Source organism: Nuphar pumila, chromosome 13 (assembly GCF_984573655.1).
Source record: "Nuphar pumila chromosome 13, dmNupPumi1.hap1.1, whole genome shotgun sequence".
Lineage (NCBI taxonomy): Eukaryota > Viridiplantae > Streptophyta > Magnoliopsida > Nymphaeales > Nymphaeaceae > Nuphar > Nuphar pumila.
The window spans coordinates 52,806,510-52,828,693 of NC_143261.1; the positions used below are offsets into that span (position 1 = coordinate 52,806,510).

At 37.4% G+C, this 22,184-nt stretch overlaps 2 protein-coding genes across 3 annotated transcripts in view; both read left to right on the plus strand.

The window, feature by feature from the left end:
* Nucleotides 1-9,853, plus strand: part of LOC149818385 (uncharacterized) — a 52,919-nt gene extending 43,066 nt beyond the window's left edge. The window contains exons 6-10 of one of the 2 annotated variants that reach the window (XM_089985636.1): nt 544-931; nt 5,913-6,216; nt 6,785-6,949; nt 7,723-8,223; nt 8,983-9,853. In XM_089985636.1, coding sequence (XP_089841762.1) covers nt 544-931; nt 5,913-6,216; nt 6,785-6,949; nt 7,723-8,223; nt 8,983-9,279 — 1,655 coding nt within the window. In that variant the 3' untranslated portion in view covers nt 9,280-9,853. The remainder of the gene's footprint in view (nt 1-543; nt 932-5,912; nt 6,217-6,784; nt 6,950-7,722; nt 8,224-8,982) is intronic. The other variant, XM_089985637.1, reaches the window with a different exon arrangement.
* A 4,127-nt stretch (nt 9,854-13,980) lies between these two features.
* Nucleotides 13,981-21,906, plus strand: LOC149818386 (uncharacterized). The gene is made up of 9 exons (XM_089984887.1): nt 13,981-14,154; nt 14,689-14,874; nt 16,320-16,449; nt 16,558-16,638; nt 16,751-16,938; nt 18,708-18,803; nt 18,887-18,980; nt 20,854-20,991; nt 21,635-21,906. The coding sequence occupies exons 1-9, from the start codon at nt 14,032-14,034 to the stop codon at nt 21,736-21,738; spliced, it is 1,140 nt and encodes a 379-aa protein (XP_089841013.1). The 5' UTR covers nt 13,981-14,031; the 3' UTR covers nt 21,739-21,906.
* The last annotated feature ends 278 nt before the right edge of the window (nt 21,907-22,184 follow it).

Consider the following 22,184-nt stretch of genomic DNA (forward strand, 5'->3'; position numbering starts at 1 on the left):
ATTTATGATTGAATCAAGAAAAAGTAAAAATGGTCGAAAAAAAGGCATTGTTTGCATTTCAGCAACTTTGTCAATGGGTTGCCTCTTGTATAATGCTATTTTGCGTGTTGATATTAATAGTTCCCTCAAACCAGCATAGTAGTGTCTGTTCATCTCTTTCTATAAGTTGTGGATGGCTTTTCATTGTTCTCTCCTTGTAAATTGTAATGTTTATCTTCTTTCCAACAGCATTCTTCTTGCTGGTGTTTAGGGGAAAGAGAAGCATACAATCACCATTCTGACATACTGGTGCATCTTGATTGATCTTTGTCTGGATCAGCAAACACAAGATTTTCTGGTGGGCACCACCTTTTTTTTTTGGTGTCCTCACATTTATGTTTATCCAGACATGTTGCGGATATTTGTACTCTTATTATTGCTGAAGTAACTTTTTTGTAGGTGTTGCTTAGCCCAATGCAGCATTATATGCATGGATGAATACTTGTCCCTATGGGCAATGGTATGCAATATGACTAACATGGGTGCAAACCTTCTCTTCTCCAGCAGTTGGACCTAGTAAGGAGTGGAAACCAAAGCCCACTATTGCAAGTTCTGCTCAACTTTCTGGAAACCAGAGCACATCCACTACCATGACAAGCGTGAATGAAGTGAATTCCCAGCCACTGCCTTCACAATCAATTGCGTCAGAGGAAGCTACTTCAAAGATTCAAAAGAAGCTGGAAGAGTTTCACTTCTCAGACGGTCAGCATGTCATTATTCCAAATCACCTTCAAGTGCCTGAGGCTGAAAGGTCTGCTTTGAGCTTTGGAAGTTTTGGTGCAAGTTTTGAAGTGTATGGAGTATCAAGTGATCTGGATTGTGCGAAAAGCTCTACACCTCTATCTGAGTCATCCCAAGTGGTAGATGAAACTGCTGAGGAACGTTCATCAAGGTACAAAACTTCTTTTCGTTGTTGGATATTTTCCTGCTTTTCATCTTGAGTTGCATTTATCCCAATTATTAACTTTATTGTGTGTTTTCTTGCAACTGTAAGTTTTCCTACTGAGTGGGGACCTGTAAGTTCACTTAGGGTGTGTTTGATGGCTCGTCCAAGTTTGGATGGAACAACAGAACATAACAGACAAAATATTTTGTCTGTTCTGTAAGAACTGTACTATGTCCAATGTTTGTTTTGACTGGACAAGAAACTGTATTCCTTGTTTCCAGCGTTTGATTTTTATGCTGTGGGGACTTGGACACATGGATAATGGGTCGGATAACTTCGTTTTGGATCATACGATTCGATTCACTAAACCTTGAGTGTTTTAACATTTTTATTATGGATTTTAGCTTCATATATGGATCTCGGATTGGATCTAAGAACTAAAAAATGTTTAAAATTTGGGTAATTTGAGAAAAAATAAAAATTGATATTTTTTGATATATAAATGTTTTAATCGATGTCATATTGGATCTAATTATGACAGTTTATCAAAAAGTTATGACTTTAGTCCCAAATATGGATCTCAAACTGGATCCAAGTATGGAAAAAATGTTTAAATTTTGGGTAGTTTGAGAAAAAAAATAAGAATTCATGTTTTTTTATTTACAAATGCAATAAAACCATAATGCAAGAAAATAAATCATAAATAAACCAAAAAACCCTAAACTACAAGAAAAACAAACAATAAAATAAAAGAAACCGTAAAATCAAATATGAAAAGTCCTAATTCAAACCCGAATGAAAGAAGATCAAATAAAAACAACCCTAATCAAATATAAGAAAAGCCCTAATCAAATTTAGTATTAGAAACCCTAATTAAAGAAATGTGGTTCAAAACCTTTATAAAAAAATCAAAGAAAAAAAACCCTAATCAAATTAAACATCTAAAACCCTAATTAAAGATATTTGATTCAAAGCCCTAATCATATCAAAGAATAACCATAATAAAATTAAATAACAAAAGCCTTAATTAAAGATATTTGATTCAAAGCTCTAATCAATAAAAATCAAAGAAAACCAACCCTACAACAACAACAACTACGCCTTCATCCCAAAACAATTGAGGTCGGCGATATGAACCAAAAAAGAAAATCATTCTGGGTCTTCCACATGAATCCTTCTCCTCCAATCATTTCTATCCAATGCCATGTCCTCGGTGAGGTTCAAATCATTCATATCCTTTCCTATGATCTCCATCAAAGTCTTCTTTGGCCTACCCCGACCTCTTTTAACTAATATATTTTCCCATTTCTCCATCCTTCTAACTGGAGCATCATTAGGCCTTCGCCGAATATGTCCAAACCACCGTAAACGATTCTCTCTCATCTTATTTTCAATGGATGCAACACCTACCTTCTTACGTATCTCCTCGTTTCGAATCTTATCTTTTATTGTATTTCCACACATCCATCTAAGCATACACATCTCAGCTACACTTATTTTTTTAATATGATGTCTCTTGACAACCCAACATTCCGTACCATATAGTAAAGCGGGCCTAATTGTCGTCCTATAAAACTTTTCCTTCAACCGCAATGGCATTCTACGATCGCACAACACTCCAGTTGCACTTTTCCATTTCATCCACCCGACCTTTATCCTATGATTTACATCTCCATCAATTTCTCCATACTTTTGAATGATAGATCCCAAATATTTGAAACAGTCATCCACCAGTATTTCTTGCTCACCAAGCTTCACTACACTCCCATCACTACTTCGTTGCTTACTAAACCGACATTCCATATATTTTGTCTTACTCTTACTCAACTTAAAACCTCTTGCTTCCAATGTCTGTCTCCATATTTCTAACTTAGCATTAACCCCAACTCTAGACTCATCAATCAAAACAATATCATCCGCAAACAACATACACCACAACACATTTTCTTGAATTGATCTCGTAAGCTCATCCATCACTATAGCAAATAGGAAAGGGCTTAATGCAGATCCTTGATATAACCCAACCGTTATAGGAAAATTGGTTGTCACCCCTCCACAAGTGCGGACATTGGTTACTACTCCTTCATACATATCTTTAATTATACTAATGTACTTGATAGAAACACCTTTCTTCATCATTATCCACCAGAGAACGTCCCTAGGTACTCTATCGTAAGCCTTCTCCAAATCAATAAAAACCATATGCAAATCTTTGTTCCTCTCTCTATTTCTCTCAATAAGTTGTCTAAGAAGATGTATAGCTTCCATAGTTGATCTTCCAGGCATAAAACTAAATTGATTCTTCGATATCATGACAACCTTCCTCAACCTAGACTCAATCACCCTCTCCCAAAGTTTCATAGTATGACTTATGAGTTTTATACCACGATAGTTTGTGCAATCTTGTATATCACCATTATTCTTATATAGAGGCACCAAAGTACTCTTCCTCCACTCATTAGGCATCTTATTTGTCCGCCAAATCTTGTTAAAAAGATTTGTCAACCATTCTAAACCTTTCTCTCCCAAGCATTTCCAAGCCTCGATAGGTATACCATCTGGGCCAACTGCCCTTCTTGATTTCATTTTCTTCAAAGCCTCTGCAATTTCTTTCTTTTGAATCTTGCGCATGAAGTCACGATTCATCTCATGAAAAGGAATGAAAAAGTCTCCAAGATCCCGAGCATGACTTTCATTAAATAGCTTATCAAAATAATCTTTTCATCTCTCCTTAATCTCCTCATCTTTGACTAAAACCCTTTGCGTTTCATCTTTGATACATCTAACCATACCCAGATCCCTCGATTTCCTATCTCTCATCTTTGCAAGCCTATAAATATCTTTCTCGCCCATTTTGTTATCCAACTTGTCATAAACCTCCTTATATACCTTATCCCTCACGTTCCGAACTACTTTTTTAGCTCCCTTCTTTGCTATCATATACTTCTCCAAATTCTCATTATCACGACTTTTACTTAGATTTCTATAACACTCTCTTTTAACCTTAATAGCTAATTTGACATCCTCGTTCCACCACGATGTATCCTTACCTAGCGGTGCACCGCCTTTAGACTCACCCAATACCTCCTTAGCCACCTTTCTCATGCCACCTGCTATCTTATTCCACATAGTTTCTGAATCCTCCTCGAGACACCAATCAACTTCCTTAACTACGCGTTCTACAAACATTCCTTGTTTAGCTCCTTTCAGTGCCCAACATTTAATTCTAGGATCTATCCTATGTCTATCCCTTTTGCGGCATTGTCTAATTTTAAGATCTAAAATTAAGAGTCTATGTTGTGTAGCTACACTTTCTCCCGGTATAACCTTACAATCGATGCAACAACCCCTATCTCTCTTTCTAAATAGGAAGAAATCTATCTGACTCGTATTAACCCAACCTTTAAATGTTACTAGGTGAGACTCCCTCTTCCTAAACCAAGTGTTTGCTAAGATCATATCATAAGACAAACCAAAATCTAAAATCCTTTCTCCACTTTTGTTTCTTTCTCCTATACCATAGCCTCCATGGATACTCTCAAATCCATCCCTATTAATGCCTACATGCCCATTAAGGTCACCGCTGATGAAAAGCCTTTCTCCATAAGATATCCCTTGTACTACTCCATCTAAATCTTCCCAAAATTGACGCTTAATGGAATCATCTAAACCTACTTGAGGTGCATAAACACTAATAATATTAATAATATCCGTACATAATACTAATTTAATAAATAAAATCCTATCACCTTTCCTACGGACCTCAACTACACTATCTATAAACTCACGACTCATAACAATCCCTACTCCATTCCTATTTATTCCTGTATACCAAATCTTATATCCCCAAGGTTCTATCACTTTTGCTTTCTCACCTACCCATTTGGTCTCTTGTAGACATAAAATATCAATCTTTCTCCTACACATAACATCTACTAACTCTACCAACTTACCAGTTAAAGACCTTATGTTCCAAGTGGGTAACCTAATTTTATGGTCTTGGACTAACTTCTTTACCCCCACCCGTCCAACAAAGTGAGGGAACCCTTGCCTATTTGACACCACACCCGGGCGCCGGTGTGACGCGTCGCTTCCGGGCGAAGACCTAGCAACCCTTGCCCATTTATCACTGCCTACGGGCCTATAGAGTACAGCGCGTCGCTCAGTAGTGAACGCCCCAACGAAATTCTCATATTGGTTCATATTCATAGGGTATGATTAAGTTTTTATGCTGGCTGTCACAGGCCTACCACAACCCTCCTCCTTTATCCGGACTTGGGACCCTAATAAGAGAAAATCAAAGCAAAAAAAATCTAAACAATGAAAATCAAAGAAAAAACCCTAATCAATGAAAATGAAAAAACCCTAATAAAAAAATCAAAGATAAAAAAGCCCTAATCAGAGAGAGAGAGAGAGAGAGAGAGAGAGAGAGAGAGAGAGAGAGAGAGAGAGAGAGCAGGCCTTTTGCCTCGCCGCCGGCCTCCTGCCCAGCGGGTTGAGAGAGGCTTGGGGTTAGAACCCCCTCTGCCCGATTTTGTTGTTGTTTTATTTTGTTTTGTTTAAGTTGTGTTCCCCCTGTCCTGTTCTCAACGTTACAGGGATGTCTGCTCTGCGTGTTCGCCGTGTTCGCCGCATCCAGCGTTTGATCGCTGCGGCATCCCGCATGATCAAACACACCCTTAACCTGCAGAAATTGTCCTTCTAGTAGCTTGCTTTAAAAATGTGCTTCAGCATGCTTCACAAAGGAAAGCTGAGTTCCTAGGTGTGAAACCAAATTTCTGTCAGGGGATTTTGTTGTAAAAGTTAATGGTGTTTCTATTTCATGGGGGTTAAATATGGTATCTGCCAAGTAGAGTACATTTATAGGTGATGGTTCTAATGTGTAAAGTAACTCACTTGGGGCTGTCCATCAGTGTACCTTGAAAAGAACAGTTTTTTTTTTCATCTATATCTCTTCGTAACTTACCGGATGTTTGAATTGGTGCAGCACTCCTCATGAGTCATTAGCTAATCAAAGCGAGTATCTTGATGCCCCACAATCAACCTCTCATGTAACGGAAAATTTATCCACTGATGCCAATGATTCGACGAATGCCGTAGGGGGTTTGGAATCTGATCAATCCAAGTCAGATGAAGGTATTGCTCCTGGAGGTCCACAGTACCCTGTGGTACAAACTACTCCTAACTATTCAAGCTTTGGTTTGATTCCGCCGATACTGGGCAGCCAATTTCCTCCACTTGAAGGCAGTGAATCTCAGGGCTGTGATGTCTCTCGCCTTCCAAGCTTTATTGTAAGCTTTTTAACCTTTATATCTGAATATCTGACTTTCATTATTCATCCTCCCTTCTGTATCTCTCTCTCTCTCTCTCGTGCAATACATTCCTAACAGCACATCTTACCCTTAATGATGGGAGAGGTCAAGATATTAATGATATGTAGTTATTTGTTATTTCTATAGAATTTCAAAATTTTATTGATTTTTTTGAGTTTGGTAACTGTTTAATATGCACTTGGTGAATTTTCCCTACTTTATGGTTTGGAAGTTTTGATCTAGGTGAAGTTTAAGACCCTCTAGAGTAATTAACTACTGCAAGAAGCCAACAACTACTCCTTTTGAGTGTTTTGGGGAAATTTATTAGGAGTTGAAGATCTGGGCTTTTCATGGCAATTTCAACTCCTTGTTTTGTCATGAATACATTATATGTTCTAACTCTTTATTATTCAATTATTGTGAATAAATTATTCTCATGTATGTGATCTTTATATCAAGCAGAGAGTTTTGTCATGAATATATTGTGTCCTAGCTTTCCATTCTCTTTGTGAATTAAATTGTTCTCATGTTTCATTCTGTTGTTTAGGTCCAGCCGCCATTTGATCCATCAGCAAGCTATTACACTCCATTCTATCGGCCTGGCACTGATGGTGATGCTCGTTTTACCCAATTCCTTATGCCAGGTTCTGCTGCAAAATACAATGGAAATATTGCTGTATTATCAACTCAGTCAGGCCCATCGCTGCAAGAGGTGGTTGAATTCTACTTATTTCCATCTATTTTACATTGCATGATATTCATTACTGTGGTTTCTAGTTCTGAATCACCATAATTGCCTGTTTTGTGTTTCTAAGGTGACATATAGACTGCCAATGTTTCAGTTGTCATTGTCTTTTTGTTTTCAATAGAAGTTTGCTACTCAATATTTTGTAATTCTACTTGAAGAAAAGCTTTTATGATGGGAAACTAATGTCATAATTACTTCTGTTGTATTCTGTTTTCAATTTTCAATGGTGTTCTACTGCATATGCGTGCCTCTGTTGTATTCTGTTATCAGTTTTCCAATGACGTGCTACTGCATGTACACGCCTAACTCTATATCCTTCAAAATGTTCTGTAACCTTTTTGTTAATTCTCATGTCACTATCTGATTTTGGTGACATAGCAGCACTTTGTCTAGCTATTGGCAGTTCAACTTATGAACTGTACATGTCACTGATTCAATACTCTCTGAAACAGTGGTTGCTAATCTATTTGATGTACTTCTCAACAAAGCTAATCTATTTGATGAACTTCTCAACAAGATTTCAAGCCTCTTATGAAAATCATATGACATTTCACAGCGCATAGCTGCATGCAAGAACACATGCAGATGCTATTGGCCATGGATTTTTTTCCCTGTTTGTTCGGCATTGTCTGTTGTTTGTTTTTGCCCATAAATTATTGAGGATGTGTTCATATCTCTCTTATTTTCTCGATACTGATTTACTATTTGAGTATTGATTACTTATTTTGTGATGGCAGAGTGGAAATTCTCTTGTTTTATCAAGTGCTGGACCCTCACCTATTGGCACTCAAACTGCTGGAGTTATGCAGAGCTCTATTGCTGTAAACCAACAGCCTGTGCCTGTATTTAGGCAGCCTGCTGGCATGCATATATCACATTATCCTCCTAACTACCTTCACTACAACCAATACTTCCCTCCTCTCTATGTTCCACCACCATCTATTCATCATTTTCTGAGTAATGCTGCTTTCCCTCAGCAACCTCCAGCTGGTCTGATGTACCCACCACCCACTGCTGCAGCTGCAGCTCCAGTCAAGTACTCTCTTTCTCAGTACAAGCCTGTATCAAATTCTGGTAATGCAACCAATGTTGGGATGCCAGCAGGATATGGTACTTACAGCTCATCTCCAGCTGGATATAGCCCCAGTTCTGCTGTGACTGTAGGAAACTCTAGTGGGAATGATGATATTGGAGGGTCACAGTTCAAAGAAAATAATGTCTATATTGCTGGGCAGCAGGTATGCTTCACACTATCTTTACTTCAAGCTTGATTGCTTATTTGGTTGCTGTGATTTTTGTTTTGTGACTGATGTAACATGGTTTTTTCTACCCAAGAAAAGTGCAAAGATTCCTTTTGTCTTTTGAAGGAGAGACTAGAGAGAGACTTCAAATAGATCTTATTCCGATATGGAAAATAAATAAATAAATAAATAAATAAATAAATATATATATATATATATATAAACATAAAATGTACATAGAAATGTATAATACATGATGCTAGATAGTATGTACTTTGTAAAATGTGTATATATACAAGCACACAGGAGCATGAGAAAAGGACATAAGAAGCATGAAAGAAATATATGTAGAGGTGCGTGATACTAAAGATAACAATATTTATTAGCATATGAGAAATTACAGAAATAGTCATCATAACCAGAATGTGAGGACTAAAGAATATGAATACTTGATCATTGCTGGCTAGGGTATTCAATAATTTTAGGTATTTTACTGAAGCGCGTGCATGGAGTCTTGTGCCAGTGTTTTATCTTCGTGCAGGGTCTGTTTTCACTTTGTTTTGTATGTGCATGTGTGTGTGTGTGTGGGGGGGGGGGGTGCACTGGTGTGTGTGTGTCCTGTGTACAAATCAATTTTTGCATCATGGTTATGAAGATAATGCATGGCCATGGATCAGTTTTTGCATCTTTGTTCCATTTCTCTGAATTTCAACTAAATTAGTCTTGGTTGACAGCGATGAATTGTTTTGGTTTCAGAGTGAAGGCTCGGGTGTCTGGGTTCCTGCTCCTGGCCGGGACGTTTCCAGTTTTCCGGCTAGCTTGTTTTACAACCTGCCTCCTCAGGGGCAACAAATGACATTTGGTCCTACACAAGCAGGCCATGGTGCATTTGCAGGGGTGTTTCACCCAGCACAGACCATGGCAGCAGCGTCAGTCCATCCTATTCTACAGCAGTCACAGACCATTGGCCCTGCCGTGGAAGTTGTGGGGCCACAAGCAGGAGTGTATCAGCAACCACAACGTGCACAGATCAATTGGGCCAATAATTATTGAAAATTGATAATTTGACACAAATTTCTTAGGGAAAAACAGAATGAGCAAAGTGCATGGATCATCGGCCTGGGATCTGTGAGTGTAAATATTTATACAAAAAGAGGCCGACAAGGAATGTGGAAACAAGTTCGGTTTCTACCTAGTATTCAAAGAGAATGTCAAATTCCTTGGTTGGAAGGAATTCAGTCATTGACTCGTTATTAACCATTTTAAGTTAGTCAGTGAGGGTATGTGTAGGTCCTCTTCCCTTTGTCCCTGTTGTTTCTCTGGTGAGTTCTAGTTTGGAATTATTGTGGGTGGTGAAAAGCTTAGCATTGTTCTTTTTCTTTTTCCCTTCAGTTTCACTTGAAATTTCTTGAGGTCTTAGGTTTGGTAGGTAAGTATGAAATGGTGGGGTTTTCATTATTTTTCCACTGTCTTACCTCTGTAGAGTAAATTTTGGCTATAGCAGATGTATTAAACCTGTTGTAATTGGTATAAGGGAATTACCATCTCATTCTGATTTCCTTCTTGTTTCCCTTTTTGACATTAAGGTTAAGCATTTGAAAGCAAATTATCAGCTCTTTCTCCCGTGTATTTTAGTTGTTTTCATTGTTGTTATCGTTCTTTATGAGTGGCTTACTTGTGTGGTTCTATGCCTTTGAATCAATTTCATAAACAGCCAAGCAACATAAAGCAGCACAGTTATAATACCCCCACACAAGAGTAATATGTTTATACAGTTATTTCCATTCATTGTCTAATTTTGAGCTCACACTCAAAGTTTTCACTTAATTGCTTCCACCATGGTACCTGAATGGTTGGTTATTCCACTGCTACAGTAATGCTGCATCACTGATTGTTCTGGGTTAGAGCATCCTAAAGTGTATTTTCATAACATAGATGTTGGAAAAATGAACTCTTTCTGTCTGAAACATTGTTATTTGATGGTTTATGGTTGATTCTTCATACATATTTGATGTTTGTTACTTGGTTGTTATTTGATGTTTGATGATAGATAGTTGATACTTTCTAGATATGTTTTTTGGAAATGAAAATAGATTTTAATTTTTCTTTGTGTAAATTTTAATTGTGTAATCATTTTGTTTTCATTTGATTTTTATTTATTTTTATTTTTTAGAAATTATTTGATTGTTTATTTTCTCTGAGATTTTGCTGATAAAAACTCGAGAAAAATAAATTTTTTTGAAAATCTCATGAAAAAATCACATTCGAGAAATTGCCATTTTAAACTTGTTACTATGATTGCAGCTTGTAAATAGCAAGAATTTTCCTTGATGTTTTCTTGTTATTTGTTACTTTTTTTTCTGTTGGAAAGCTTCTTTAAAGTTATACAACGTTTGTGGACCACAAAAAGAAGCATGAAAAACCTTGGAAGAGAAGAAGCTTTTGTATTATTCCCCATATTATCCATCACTATGTTTTTTTTTGAAAGTCAAGCTGGGGTTAGGCAGACCCCTACCAGATATCTCTTAAGCCCCATGTTCAGAGGGATTCGAACCTGGGCCTTCAGCTTGGCACAGGACCCCGCTTACCACATGGGCACTTCTTTGACCATATTGTACTTAAAGCCCAGTTTGGTAAATAGTAATGGAGCGAATTTGTTGTTAGTAAGTTGGAGGGGAATTGTGAAGAATATATTTGTAAAGAATTAGAAGAATTGATCTTGTTTGCCAGCACCTTCAATTCTTTCAAGGATTCAGACTGCATAATCTCCATTTTTGTTTTGATATATTTCTTTTTTCATATAAAGTGGGGAAGATTAGACATGTATATAGCAAATAAGGTAAAATGAGGATTGGTAAACAGAAAGATTCACCATCCTTAATTTATTGGCCAGTTGTTTCCCAATTCAATCACAATCCTTTAAGAAGAATTTGGCAAATACTTCCTCTTTGTGAAGGAAACAAAATAAATTAGAAACAGTTTATGAGGCTGAATTAATCAACCTATAATTTGGGAGGACTAGCATTTATTAATTTCTCCTCACTTAAACCTGTTTTTTTTTTATAAGCAAGTTCAGATAAACCGCCCCAAGGGGGGTTGGCGTAGTGGAGTGGGTCCTTGGCTGCTAGACAGCCAGTCAAGGTTGTTGCCCCTCTTCACAAGCCAACGCGTAGCATAGGCCTCTGGGGCAGGGGTCTTAGCCTTGGAGTTTTATGCTGCTAGGTATGGCTGGCTGGGCTAGTGTGACCTGTCCTTCATTTGGGCTGCGGTTTTTTCAGGTTATAAATAAAAAAAAAAAAGCTCAGATAAACCCTGTGGGATATGAACTTGAAACCCGTATGACCCAATCATCCATTTATCTCATTCAGCTTCAGTTGTTGGAAATGACCCAGGAATCGAGGATAAAAAGATATGAAAAGATTTAGGTGGAATCCGCTTGTTTGACGACACCACCAGCAGGCTTTCATAGGAAAATTTTAAAAAGGATTTAGTAATGTTGTCTTGTTTGTGAAGTAAACTATGTTTTGAAGGAAAAAAATGGATGAGTTTCCCTCTTAATTTTATGATTTCATTGACTTTTTACATGATTTCTATTGTTTTAACACTAAAGCAATGTTGTCAGAATCATATCAGACCCTGAATAGATTTTCAAAATGATTCATTTTTTTACAAATGTTTAAAAATAAGCTGAATCAACTTGGTTTTGTATCAAATTTTTGCTGATACGATACTGACAACATTTCCCTGAAGTAATTTCTTTTATTTTTTTTAACAGAAAGCTGGGGTTAGTCAGACCCCTTACCAGTTATACAACTATACCATTGGGATTGGAACTTGCAACGGCCCAACACAAGGTGACGTGCACTAACTGCTCCTGCCAGACAAATACCAAAACGTGGAGATTGGGGTGCAAACGGATCAGATGTGGACTGGATCATGCCATATTTGAAATTGAATCCAAAGTCCCACTTCTCGCCCAAATCTTGTCTTGAATGTGGGCATCCGGGCAGCTTGCGTCCTTGAATGCAAATGCCCCGTATGGTGGATGAAATGCAGGACGAGTGTGTTCAGTCATTGGTAGACTTCACGTCATACATCAAACGTGGGATGCGGGACACTATTGTGGCACCCCAGAGGGTGTGACAATTCTGTCCTGGATGCGGCAGTCCAGGACGAGTTGCCTTAAACTGCTGTGTCTTGGGTATGCCTTTTTTTTATATGACTAGAACCCTCACCGAGAACCGGACCACTTAATGAGCTCACTCCCATGAGAGGTAAACCCCAGGTGGGGGTCACCGACACCCAAACCCTTATGAAGCCCATTAGTACACTCTGTGGGAGTCGAACCTGGGATGGAGGGGTCAGCACCTTCACCTCAAGCCCACTGCCATTCGGGTGAACCTGTCCACGTAATTTCAAACACTACCGAAGGCACATTTGATTGGCAAGACACAATCATCTGATAGGACAACTGCATCTCGTCTTGGTGGTCCCACGTAGGGATGTCAATGGGTCTGGTTTACCTGGACCCGACCCGGACCGAACCCTATAAGGTCCATGTATGGTAAGACCTGGGTCCAGACCCGGTCTGATTAGTACATGAATCCGGGTATAGTTTGTGAAATTTTATACCAGACCCGTGCTCGACCTGAGTTCTGGTTAAGACCCTCAAATTTTCAATGTAAAATTGATACAAAATATTATTTTACCGGGTCTGGTTCATGTATTTCATATTGGGTCCAGGTATGGTTTCTCTTATAGTCAACCCGATTAGACTTAGGTCCAGACCCGATACTATACCCAAAAATTGTGTCCAAGTCTGATTCCAGCTGGGTTCAAACCAAACCTGACCCGTTGACACCCCCTAGTCCCACGTTTCTCGTCTAATTCAGGACTCTTGCATCCACTCCTAATGCCCCCACCCCTTCCGAATTAGGGATGTCAATGGATAAAATTTTATCTGATAACGGACCGAATCCAACTCCGTTTAGTCCCATTTAGTAAGCCAAAAATACGTCCAATTACAAACGGATGGGGATATGGTTTTCAATTTTTACTGAATCTGAGAATATCCGCATATGGTTACCGGTAAAAACCCACATTTGATGTGAGCTTTTCACCATCTGATTCCTAATCCAAATTGGAATCCGCTTTACCAACATCCGATCAGTTGAATTAGGAATTGGCCACATCTGACTGAATCTGAACCTTTTACATCCCTACTGCCAACTCTTGCAACCGGGACGCCTGCGATGCAATCATACCCTGTATTGTCATGACCCGATTCGAAATCCACCCATGAGTCCATGACCCATCACAAGCCAGACTACTACCATGACCCGAATTGCATCCGACCTGATATAGAAAACCGACCCATTTTAGATTCATTTCAGCAGGCTAGGGTTTAAGCAGGCTGAGAGAGAGAGAGAGAGAGAGAGAGAGAGAGAGATCCTAAATTCGAATTCCACCCATGATCCATCACAAGCCGTTCCACTACCATGACCCGAATTGCATCCGACTCGATACCCGACCCATTTTAGATTCATTAGGGAAATCAGAAACGGGGTTTCATCAGCTCTTATGTATATATATATATATATATATATATATATATATATAGAGAGAGAGAGAGAGAGATTCGAAATCCACCATGATCCATCACAAGCCGTACCACTACCATGACCCGAATTGCATCCGACCCGATACCCGACCCATTTTAGATTCATTAGGGAAATCAGAAATGGGGGTTTCGGCAGGCTAGGGTTTAAGCAGGGCTTTAGCTAGAGAGAGAGAGAGAGAGAGAGAATGGGGGAGAAGACGGCAAGGGTTTCGGCTCTGGACATGCCGGACGTCCCAATGGGCCAGTTGCCGGAGCATCTCGAGCTCCAGAGGACCCGCGTCATCTGCGCCTCTGACGCTCCCATTCACGTAAGAATTTTCCTTTATTTTTTCTTTTTGTTTTTTAATTTTATTTTGGGTGTCTGTTGGAGTAGGGTTTCTGAGATTCGTGGCCTGTTATGTGATTGTAAATGTTTTTTGAAATAGGGTAAAAGTTGAAGATTTGCTTTTAATTTTCATTTTTTTTTTCAGTTGATTGATTAAGATTGGTTTCCTGATTGATTTGCTTATATGGGTTTGAATTTTTATTTCGTTTTTTCACTTTTAAGTTTTAGTTTTCTTTGTTGGTATTTTTTAGGTTCTATTAGTTTTAGAGTTTCTTGTGATTTTGTATTTTTTGACGGTTTCAGGTATTTTATATTGTTTTAGTCTTGGTTATATTTTATAAAATATCTAAATTACAGTATTTTGTTTCTATTGTTGATAGAGTGTCTTATCGATTTGAAAAGTTATTGGTTTTTATTGTTAAAATGTGTAGTTTTTCTCTTCTATTTTTTATTTTTTATTTTTTTGTCGTCTGAATTTCATTTTTTTTGGGTGAAAATGTTATGTTGGTCTGTGAAGACAGAGGGCATACAATATTCTGGAGCATACGCGGCAATGGGCTTCGATATCAGTAAGGGAGTTGATAGATTCTGCAAAGATTTTAGAGTGGAGATAACTAAACTTACAGAGGACATGATTGAGTTTGATATGATTGGGATCGATGCGTCACTGGCTAATGCATTCAGAAGGATCCTCATTGCCGAGGTTTGTTGGAAATTATACTGAAATACTGAAATTGCCACAATTGCGAATTTACTAGTTGTATTGTATTGAGTTAACGGCAGTTTCCTGCTTTTTGAGCTTCTTTCAGTTTGTCTCCTTGATGGTAAACTGCATTAGGGCATGCATCTCAAACATGTCTTATCATGTTTATCAATTACTGAACCATTGAGTCGTTGGCAAAGTGAAGTATTTGCTGTTTGTGTTTTGGAAATGAATTTGTTTGATTTTCATCTGTAGTTGGGATTAACTTCATGGTAGTATTGTTAGAAGTAGGAAGGAAATGCCTTCTGCTAAATATTGTCAAAATTGGAATTGATTCCTGCTATTTGGTCGATCACATAAAGAGTAGAGTAGGATGACTGATCAGCAGCACCCTCTGTGAGCTGCAACTAGTGATGTGGTGCTTTGCATGCGTAACTGCAATCAATCTCCAAAATTGAGGGCAGAGTTGTGTTATTTTTGAATGGGCTTTTCATCATTTACAAACTGCTAGAATCCAGTGCATTTTTAAAATGGATGACAGTTACATTATGTTCCAGTTTTTTGTAACTCATGGCTTATTATTGTGGTTAGAAGTTGATAACTACATTTTGGATTTAACTAAGGCATGATTGTGATTGTTGAGTTGGTCTCTCAACATTTAGTCATTAATGGATGGTGGTTTCCCATATAATGTTGCATGGCCACATTTCACATGTCACATTTAGAAGCAGAGTGTACTCTGACAAACATGAAATTTCACCAAAAACCATGACTCTTGGATTGACTCCTATAGCGTATGCTAAGTTCTAATTCTAATTTTTTCATAGTTGTTCTTGAGATTATGAATTCATCCAAGTTATATGAGTTGAAAAATTGTTTATGAATTGATAACGGTCTTAGGGTTTGACTTGACTCAGGGCATTACAAGCTCTAATTTGGCTCTGTTACTTTATCATATTTTTTGGACTAAAAAACAAAACCTATATCTCAATGTCGTGTTATTTAGGTTCTGCTATCAATGTCTAATTGATGGTTGCACAAATTCACTGTTGTGCTGTACGTTCTGTTTCTCCTTATGTTCAGTTAAGAGAAGTACCCTTGCAAGATCCTATATCAATCTTTAGACTTGAAATTTATGTTGATCAAGTGTGTAAGGCAGATTGCACTTTTAGCATTCAGGTTTTGCTTTTACTGAATTTTCTAAACTGTCTTTGGATGTTTGAATGTGTTTGGATTCATATGTTTTAGTTTTTTTTTGTTTTTTTTTAGCACAATATGTTTTATGTTTCCAACAGGTGAAGATAAAAAAAATCAAGTTGTTTTTATGTGTGTGTTCATCATAACTATGGTTATAAATTTTGGATTCTTACTTGTCAAAGTTTATTGTGATGGATAACCATTATTGTTTGATCTCAAACTTCTCATAAATCTTTCTTTGGTTGTAGGTTCCGACTATGGCTATTGAAAAAGTCCTCATTGCAAATAATACATCAGTGGTTCAAGATGAAGTACTATCACATAGATTAGGTTTAATACCCATTAAAGTAGACCCACGATTATTTGAGTATTTGTCAGGTATTGTCACTAGACCATTGTATTTCATCAGGTTTTGTGGATGTATGTACGTGCAAACATGAATTTACAATCTTATATCCCATAAACAAGTTTATTTTTTCTTGGCAGAAAATGATGTTGCTAATGAAAGGAACACAATCGTTTTCAAATTGGACATACAATGTAAAAGAGGTGGTCCTCGATTGACAGGTTTGTCTTATATGATTGCAATTGTTCCTTTTCCCCCTTCAGTACTTCCATCTAGCAAATTCAGTTCAGTGTGTAAAATTGGCAATAATTTGTGATTTCATTACTTCTACAGTGAAGTCTGAACGACTTCAGTGGCTGTCTAATGGGAGTGAATTTCAGAAGGAGACATCAGATTCATCTTCAAAGCCAAAAACATACACTTCATTTAGTTGTGATCAAAGAACATTGCTTGAATTTTCGAGCAATCCAATCACTGTTAAGCATCCCGACATTATCATTGCTAAGCTTGGGCCTGGTCAGGTAGTAATACTGCAACTTGTGGTTCTAAAAATTGTAGTTGGTAGTAGTTAAGGGGATTCATATAATGCTTTTAGATGTACTAGTAATGTGCTCGTGTGCTTCACCAAACTGGAGAGAGAGAGAGAGAGAGAGAGAGAGAGTTTGGCAAATTTTAAATTTAGACAAAAAATGGATTGAGTACAAATATATTGTGTCCAAATAAAGCATGAAACCTTCATGAACCTTTCATTTTTTTTTCTTCTTTTCTCTCTTTCTCTCCTAGACAATTTCATGCATAAAAAATTGGTGAAAAGTTTTTTGCATGATAAGGAAGATATATGATGCTGAACATAAACATGCAAGATTGGAATCATACTTCATTTGTACGTGTCAAACCCAACCTAGATCAATTGAAGTCATTTTTATGCAAGTCATTTTTATGCATTGCACTAGGATCTCCAATTGTACTTGTCAAAATTGGTCACACTAGGATCTCCAAGTCATTTTTATGCAACTTGTTCATATATATGACCTACATTGCGATTTTGGTTAATTAATAATATGTTTGTGCATTGCACAAAAGAATAAGGGGTTCTACTATAGTGCTCAATTATGAGTTTAACATATAACATTAGCTATTTGAAGTTGGTAGCAAGCATTTTATGTTTACTTATCATAAAAAACATTAGCTATTTTATGTTTCTGGGAAGCGGGCTTCCTACCTATCTAAGAAGCTTTCATTAACTCTGGTTCATACAATGAGTAGGACGTGATTAATTCAACTTTTTTTGCAGGTGTATTAGAAATTGCAAATTGAACAAACATATATCATTTGAGCATTATAATATTTTGTATGAATACACTCTTAAATGTATGTTTTTTTTTTTCAAATTGTGAAATTCCAATCCATGTACAGTTTGCAAGCAAGTTTGTGTTTACTTAAAAAGCAAAACCTACACAATTTTTTATCTAATTATAAATGTTTTAAGTTTTATGATAGGTAGACATAGAATGTTTACTACCAACGTGCGCTAGTTGATGTTATATGTTTAACTCATAATCAAGCGCTATAGTAGAATCCATTATTATTTATTTCCATGCACAAACATATTATTATTTAACCAACATCAGGATGTTGGCCGTACATATGACCAAGTTTGCATAAGAATGACTTGGAGATCCTACTGGACGGACCTCTTCAATTGGTCTAGGTTGGGACCGTTCGACAAGTGCAAATGAAGTCTGACCCTGATCTTGGTTGTTTACGCTCAGTATCATACGTATTCCTTATCATGCAAAAAACTTTGCACCATTTTTTTATGCATCAAATTGTCTAGGAGTGAGAGAGCAAATTCTCTCTCTCTCTCTCTGCAGTTTGGTGCAGCGCATGACATTCCCTTGTGCTATGCCGAGTTATTGGTAAAAATGATTTTATGCATGCAAACGGCATGCACTTGCACATTGCACAAATGTAAGTGCATACATACTTACATGCATTATATATGTCACATACATAAATATTTTCTGTTTTTCTAATGGAAATTCTTGTGTTCATGATGTTGTAAATAAGCATAGTGTGTGTTCATTATGGATATGAGTAAGCTTTAGTTGGCCGTTTGTTATCATTCAAAATTTATTTGTATTTTCCTATTATGGTTTGAGGATAGCGTTTCTCACGGGAAATATAAAGATGATTCTGTTGACATTCTTCTTAAATAAACATTGTCTTGATAAACTTTTCCAGTGGATCTTTGTAGGACTGTCTACAATACACCCATTTCTGTTTTCAGGCTATTGAACTTGAAGCCCATGCTGTGAAGGGGATTGGAAAAACTCATGCCAAGTGGTCTCCAGTGGCTACAGCTTGGTATAGAATGCTTCCTGAGGTAAAAAGATAGCCTTTATTTTCTCTCTTTCTTAAGAAATTGGCACCACATTTTGGCACATTAACTCTGGCGTTCTGTGCAAGGTTGTGTTGCTAGAAGATGTTGAGGGAGATACTGCTATAAAGCTTGTGAAAAAATGCCCTGTTAATGTCTTTGATATTGAAGATTTGGGTAAAGGTCAGTTGAGCTGTTAATTGATTGTTAAAGGACTTCCTTTATCATAGTTAGCTTTGGCAATCTGTATTCTGGTGTGGTATTCCCTCTAAGAGTTTTGCAAATAAAACTTCAGCATGTATTGAATATGTTTGTCCTATGGTGTGGCCTGGAGACTGGATTTTGATAACGTTCCTCTTGTAAGGCTAGTGGGATCCTTATAATCTTTATCTACTCATCCAAATGCTTTCCAATATGATTGTGAAAGAGTTAGGATAGAAAAGGGCTCATGGTTGAGCAACTAATGTAACAAATTATTAAGACTCAGCACATGATTTTACATTTGTACGCTCAAAGAAATAAAGAAATTCGGCAGATCTGGATCCTGTCTGTTGATGCTCATTTTTTTTTAAGTTTGGGGTTTAGAACTTTAGGATGCATTTGGATTTGCCAGCTCCATTATATGGAGGTAACTATGCATTTTAGGCTGTTCAAACTTGATGGTAGAAGCCCAGATATTAACTATAGGCTGTTGAACCTCAAACTATGGATTATCTGCACCTTTACCAGGACCATATTAAGCTCGCAGTTGTCTCTCTTATATCCAGAACCTTGTCAATCTTGTGGAACATTAAGAATGCCCAGCTTGTTTTTCCCACATACTTTGTTCACTCTGTTGTTTCTGTTCCTTTCTCTCTTGCTTTTGCACTGTGTCACCTGGGTATGGGTGCAGGTCAGGAATTCCAAAAAATGTGGGTACGGGGACATGGCTATATATATATATATATTATATATACTGAAAATATAAAGTTATAAACTGAAAATACAATTATAAATTATAAAATAAATACAAACTTGTATGTATGGAGGGTAAAATGGTGTGTCTGGGTATCGACACTGGGATACACATGTCAACACAGGTACGGAGGACAAAATGGAGTGTCCGGGTACCGTAGCTTTTGTATCTCATATTTTTAATAAAGTTTTCCTTCTCTGTTTCTAAGCCCATGCACAAACATATACATGCACATACAAAAGGTTAGCTGATCTTTGAATGATACAGTTCAACTATCTTACCTTATATTGCTGTTGCATACACAATTCATGTGATGGTTGGATGTTAAAGTAAACCCATCTTAACTGAGGGTTGATCGCTATCACACAGATACAGCTGTGGCTGCAGGGATACAGCCATTTTTATGCCTATATTACTTGTATATGGACATGAAACGGGAGACAACAAATGGAGTGTGTGACATGGATTGCAATTTTAGTGGGGTGCTATCTTGCAGTTTTACTGATAAATAAAAGATCAAGGCATATACCAGTTAACGTATTTCTATTTTTCCGTTTTTCCAAGTACTGCAAGAAAGTTTGCGTTTTTGTTTATTTGCAATTAGAGCATTTTGAGAGACCAAAAAGGGATATCTGACCTAGACTTTTGCCATGTTGGTAAATCATTCTGTTTATATGAAAGTTTTGTTTGTTTTCTTGAAAAGAAAGTGTTCCACTCAAGTGCTCGTTATGTCAAAAAGATACAGATAAAGCCTAGACTATTTTTTGAATGCCCCTTATAGTTTCTAACAATTGCAACTCATTTTCAACGTGCTTGCTGATCTTCATGAGAAGCCAAATTGCCCCTATTCTATGAGAGAAGTTTGTCTTGTGAAAAAGTGAAAGAGTAAAGAAAAACTAACTTCTCAATTTGGATGTTTTCTTTGTAGTTTTTCTTTTGACCTGTTATTTTGATAACAATTTTTGCCATAACGTTAATCATCCGTTACTTTCTATTATTTTCTTTCACCATGCTGTGCCTACTGTGCTTTTCATGAATTTTAGAAGTATCTTAGCATTTGCTAATTTCTATGACATGACAAGGTGCTTGGAAAATGAGCAGGTAAAAAAAAGGCAGTTGTTTCCAGGCCGCGAGCCTGCACCCTGTGCCGAGAGTGCATCCGTAAGGATGAAAAGGAGACACCTGTGGTTGATTGGGAGAAACTTGTGCAACTACGTCGTGTCAAAGATCATTTTATCTGTATGTGGCATTGACCCACTATTCCTACTGTCTCATTTAGTCGTCCTAGCTTTAGTCTGAGTCAAGGTTCACAAAGACTTGGGGGGATATACTGCTGACCTTTGGTGGACTTTGGCAGGTTCTCTTGAAATGCATGGAAGTCAATGAAGGGTCATTGGTGGCAGTACTGATCCCCAAGTGAGCTGATGTGCACTGAACCTTCACATGAGTTCTGTCAGACTTGTTTCTTGCCTCCATGATTTCATGTTTGGTTGCATCTGATGTGATTTGGAATCACGTGAGATGGAATCACGTGATTTCAAATCACATATTCCACCTTATGATTTGAAATAACATGAGATTCACCGTAAACGTGATTTCAAATCATATTCAGTCTCTCATTTTCATTTTCTGATGTTTGGTTAGTTTTGAAAATGAGATCCATTCTCATTTGCATGAGATTCTGAATCTCATGAGAGGTTACCAAGCCTTCCCATTTCTAATTAGTTGTGCAGACTGATATTTCCAGTTCAGTAATCTAGTTATAAGTAAGAATAAGAAGAGTCTGCTTGATACAAACTCCCCAAGAACTGTGGTCTTTTGAACTAAAATCAGGAGAGAGATTGAAAAGAAACACTAATTCTTATATGGCTTTGCTTGGCAGTCACAATTGAGTCAACTGGTGCGTTGCCTCCAGAAATGCTGTTCACTGAAGCTGTGAAGGTACTAGAAGAGAAGTGTGAGCAGGTCATTATTGAACTTTCATGAGCTGATACTGCAAGCACGTGGAGGAGGATGAAGATGTTTCAATGTGGAGTTGTGAAATCTATTTTGCTGTTATCTTTGTAATATATCAGTGAAAATTTTGACTGGGTAGTGCATGTGTATACATTCAAATCTACATGTTTGAAATGAAACATATTTTACTTAATGGGAGTTTTAGATGCGCTTCTGGCAAATTAAAGCACTTTTTGTAACATATTAGTGTTTTGGATGCTCTCTCCATTTGGTAAAATATGTACCTTTGATGGCCTAAAAAAAGCATTTATCAGCTGCATTAAAGTTGCAGTTGCATTGATCAGTCCAAATGGCATGATGATCCATTCGTATAATCCTTGCTTTGCTTGCCTTTAGTAACTGGCACGGCATCCTGAATTTCAATCCATCTTGGTGAAGTAACAGGTTCACTCAATCAATCAAATGGGAAGAAGACA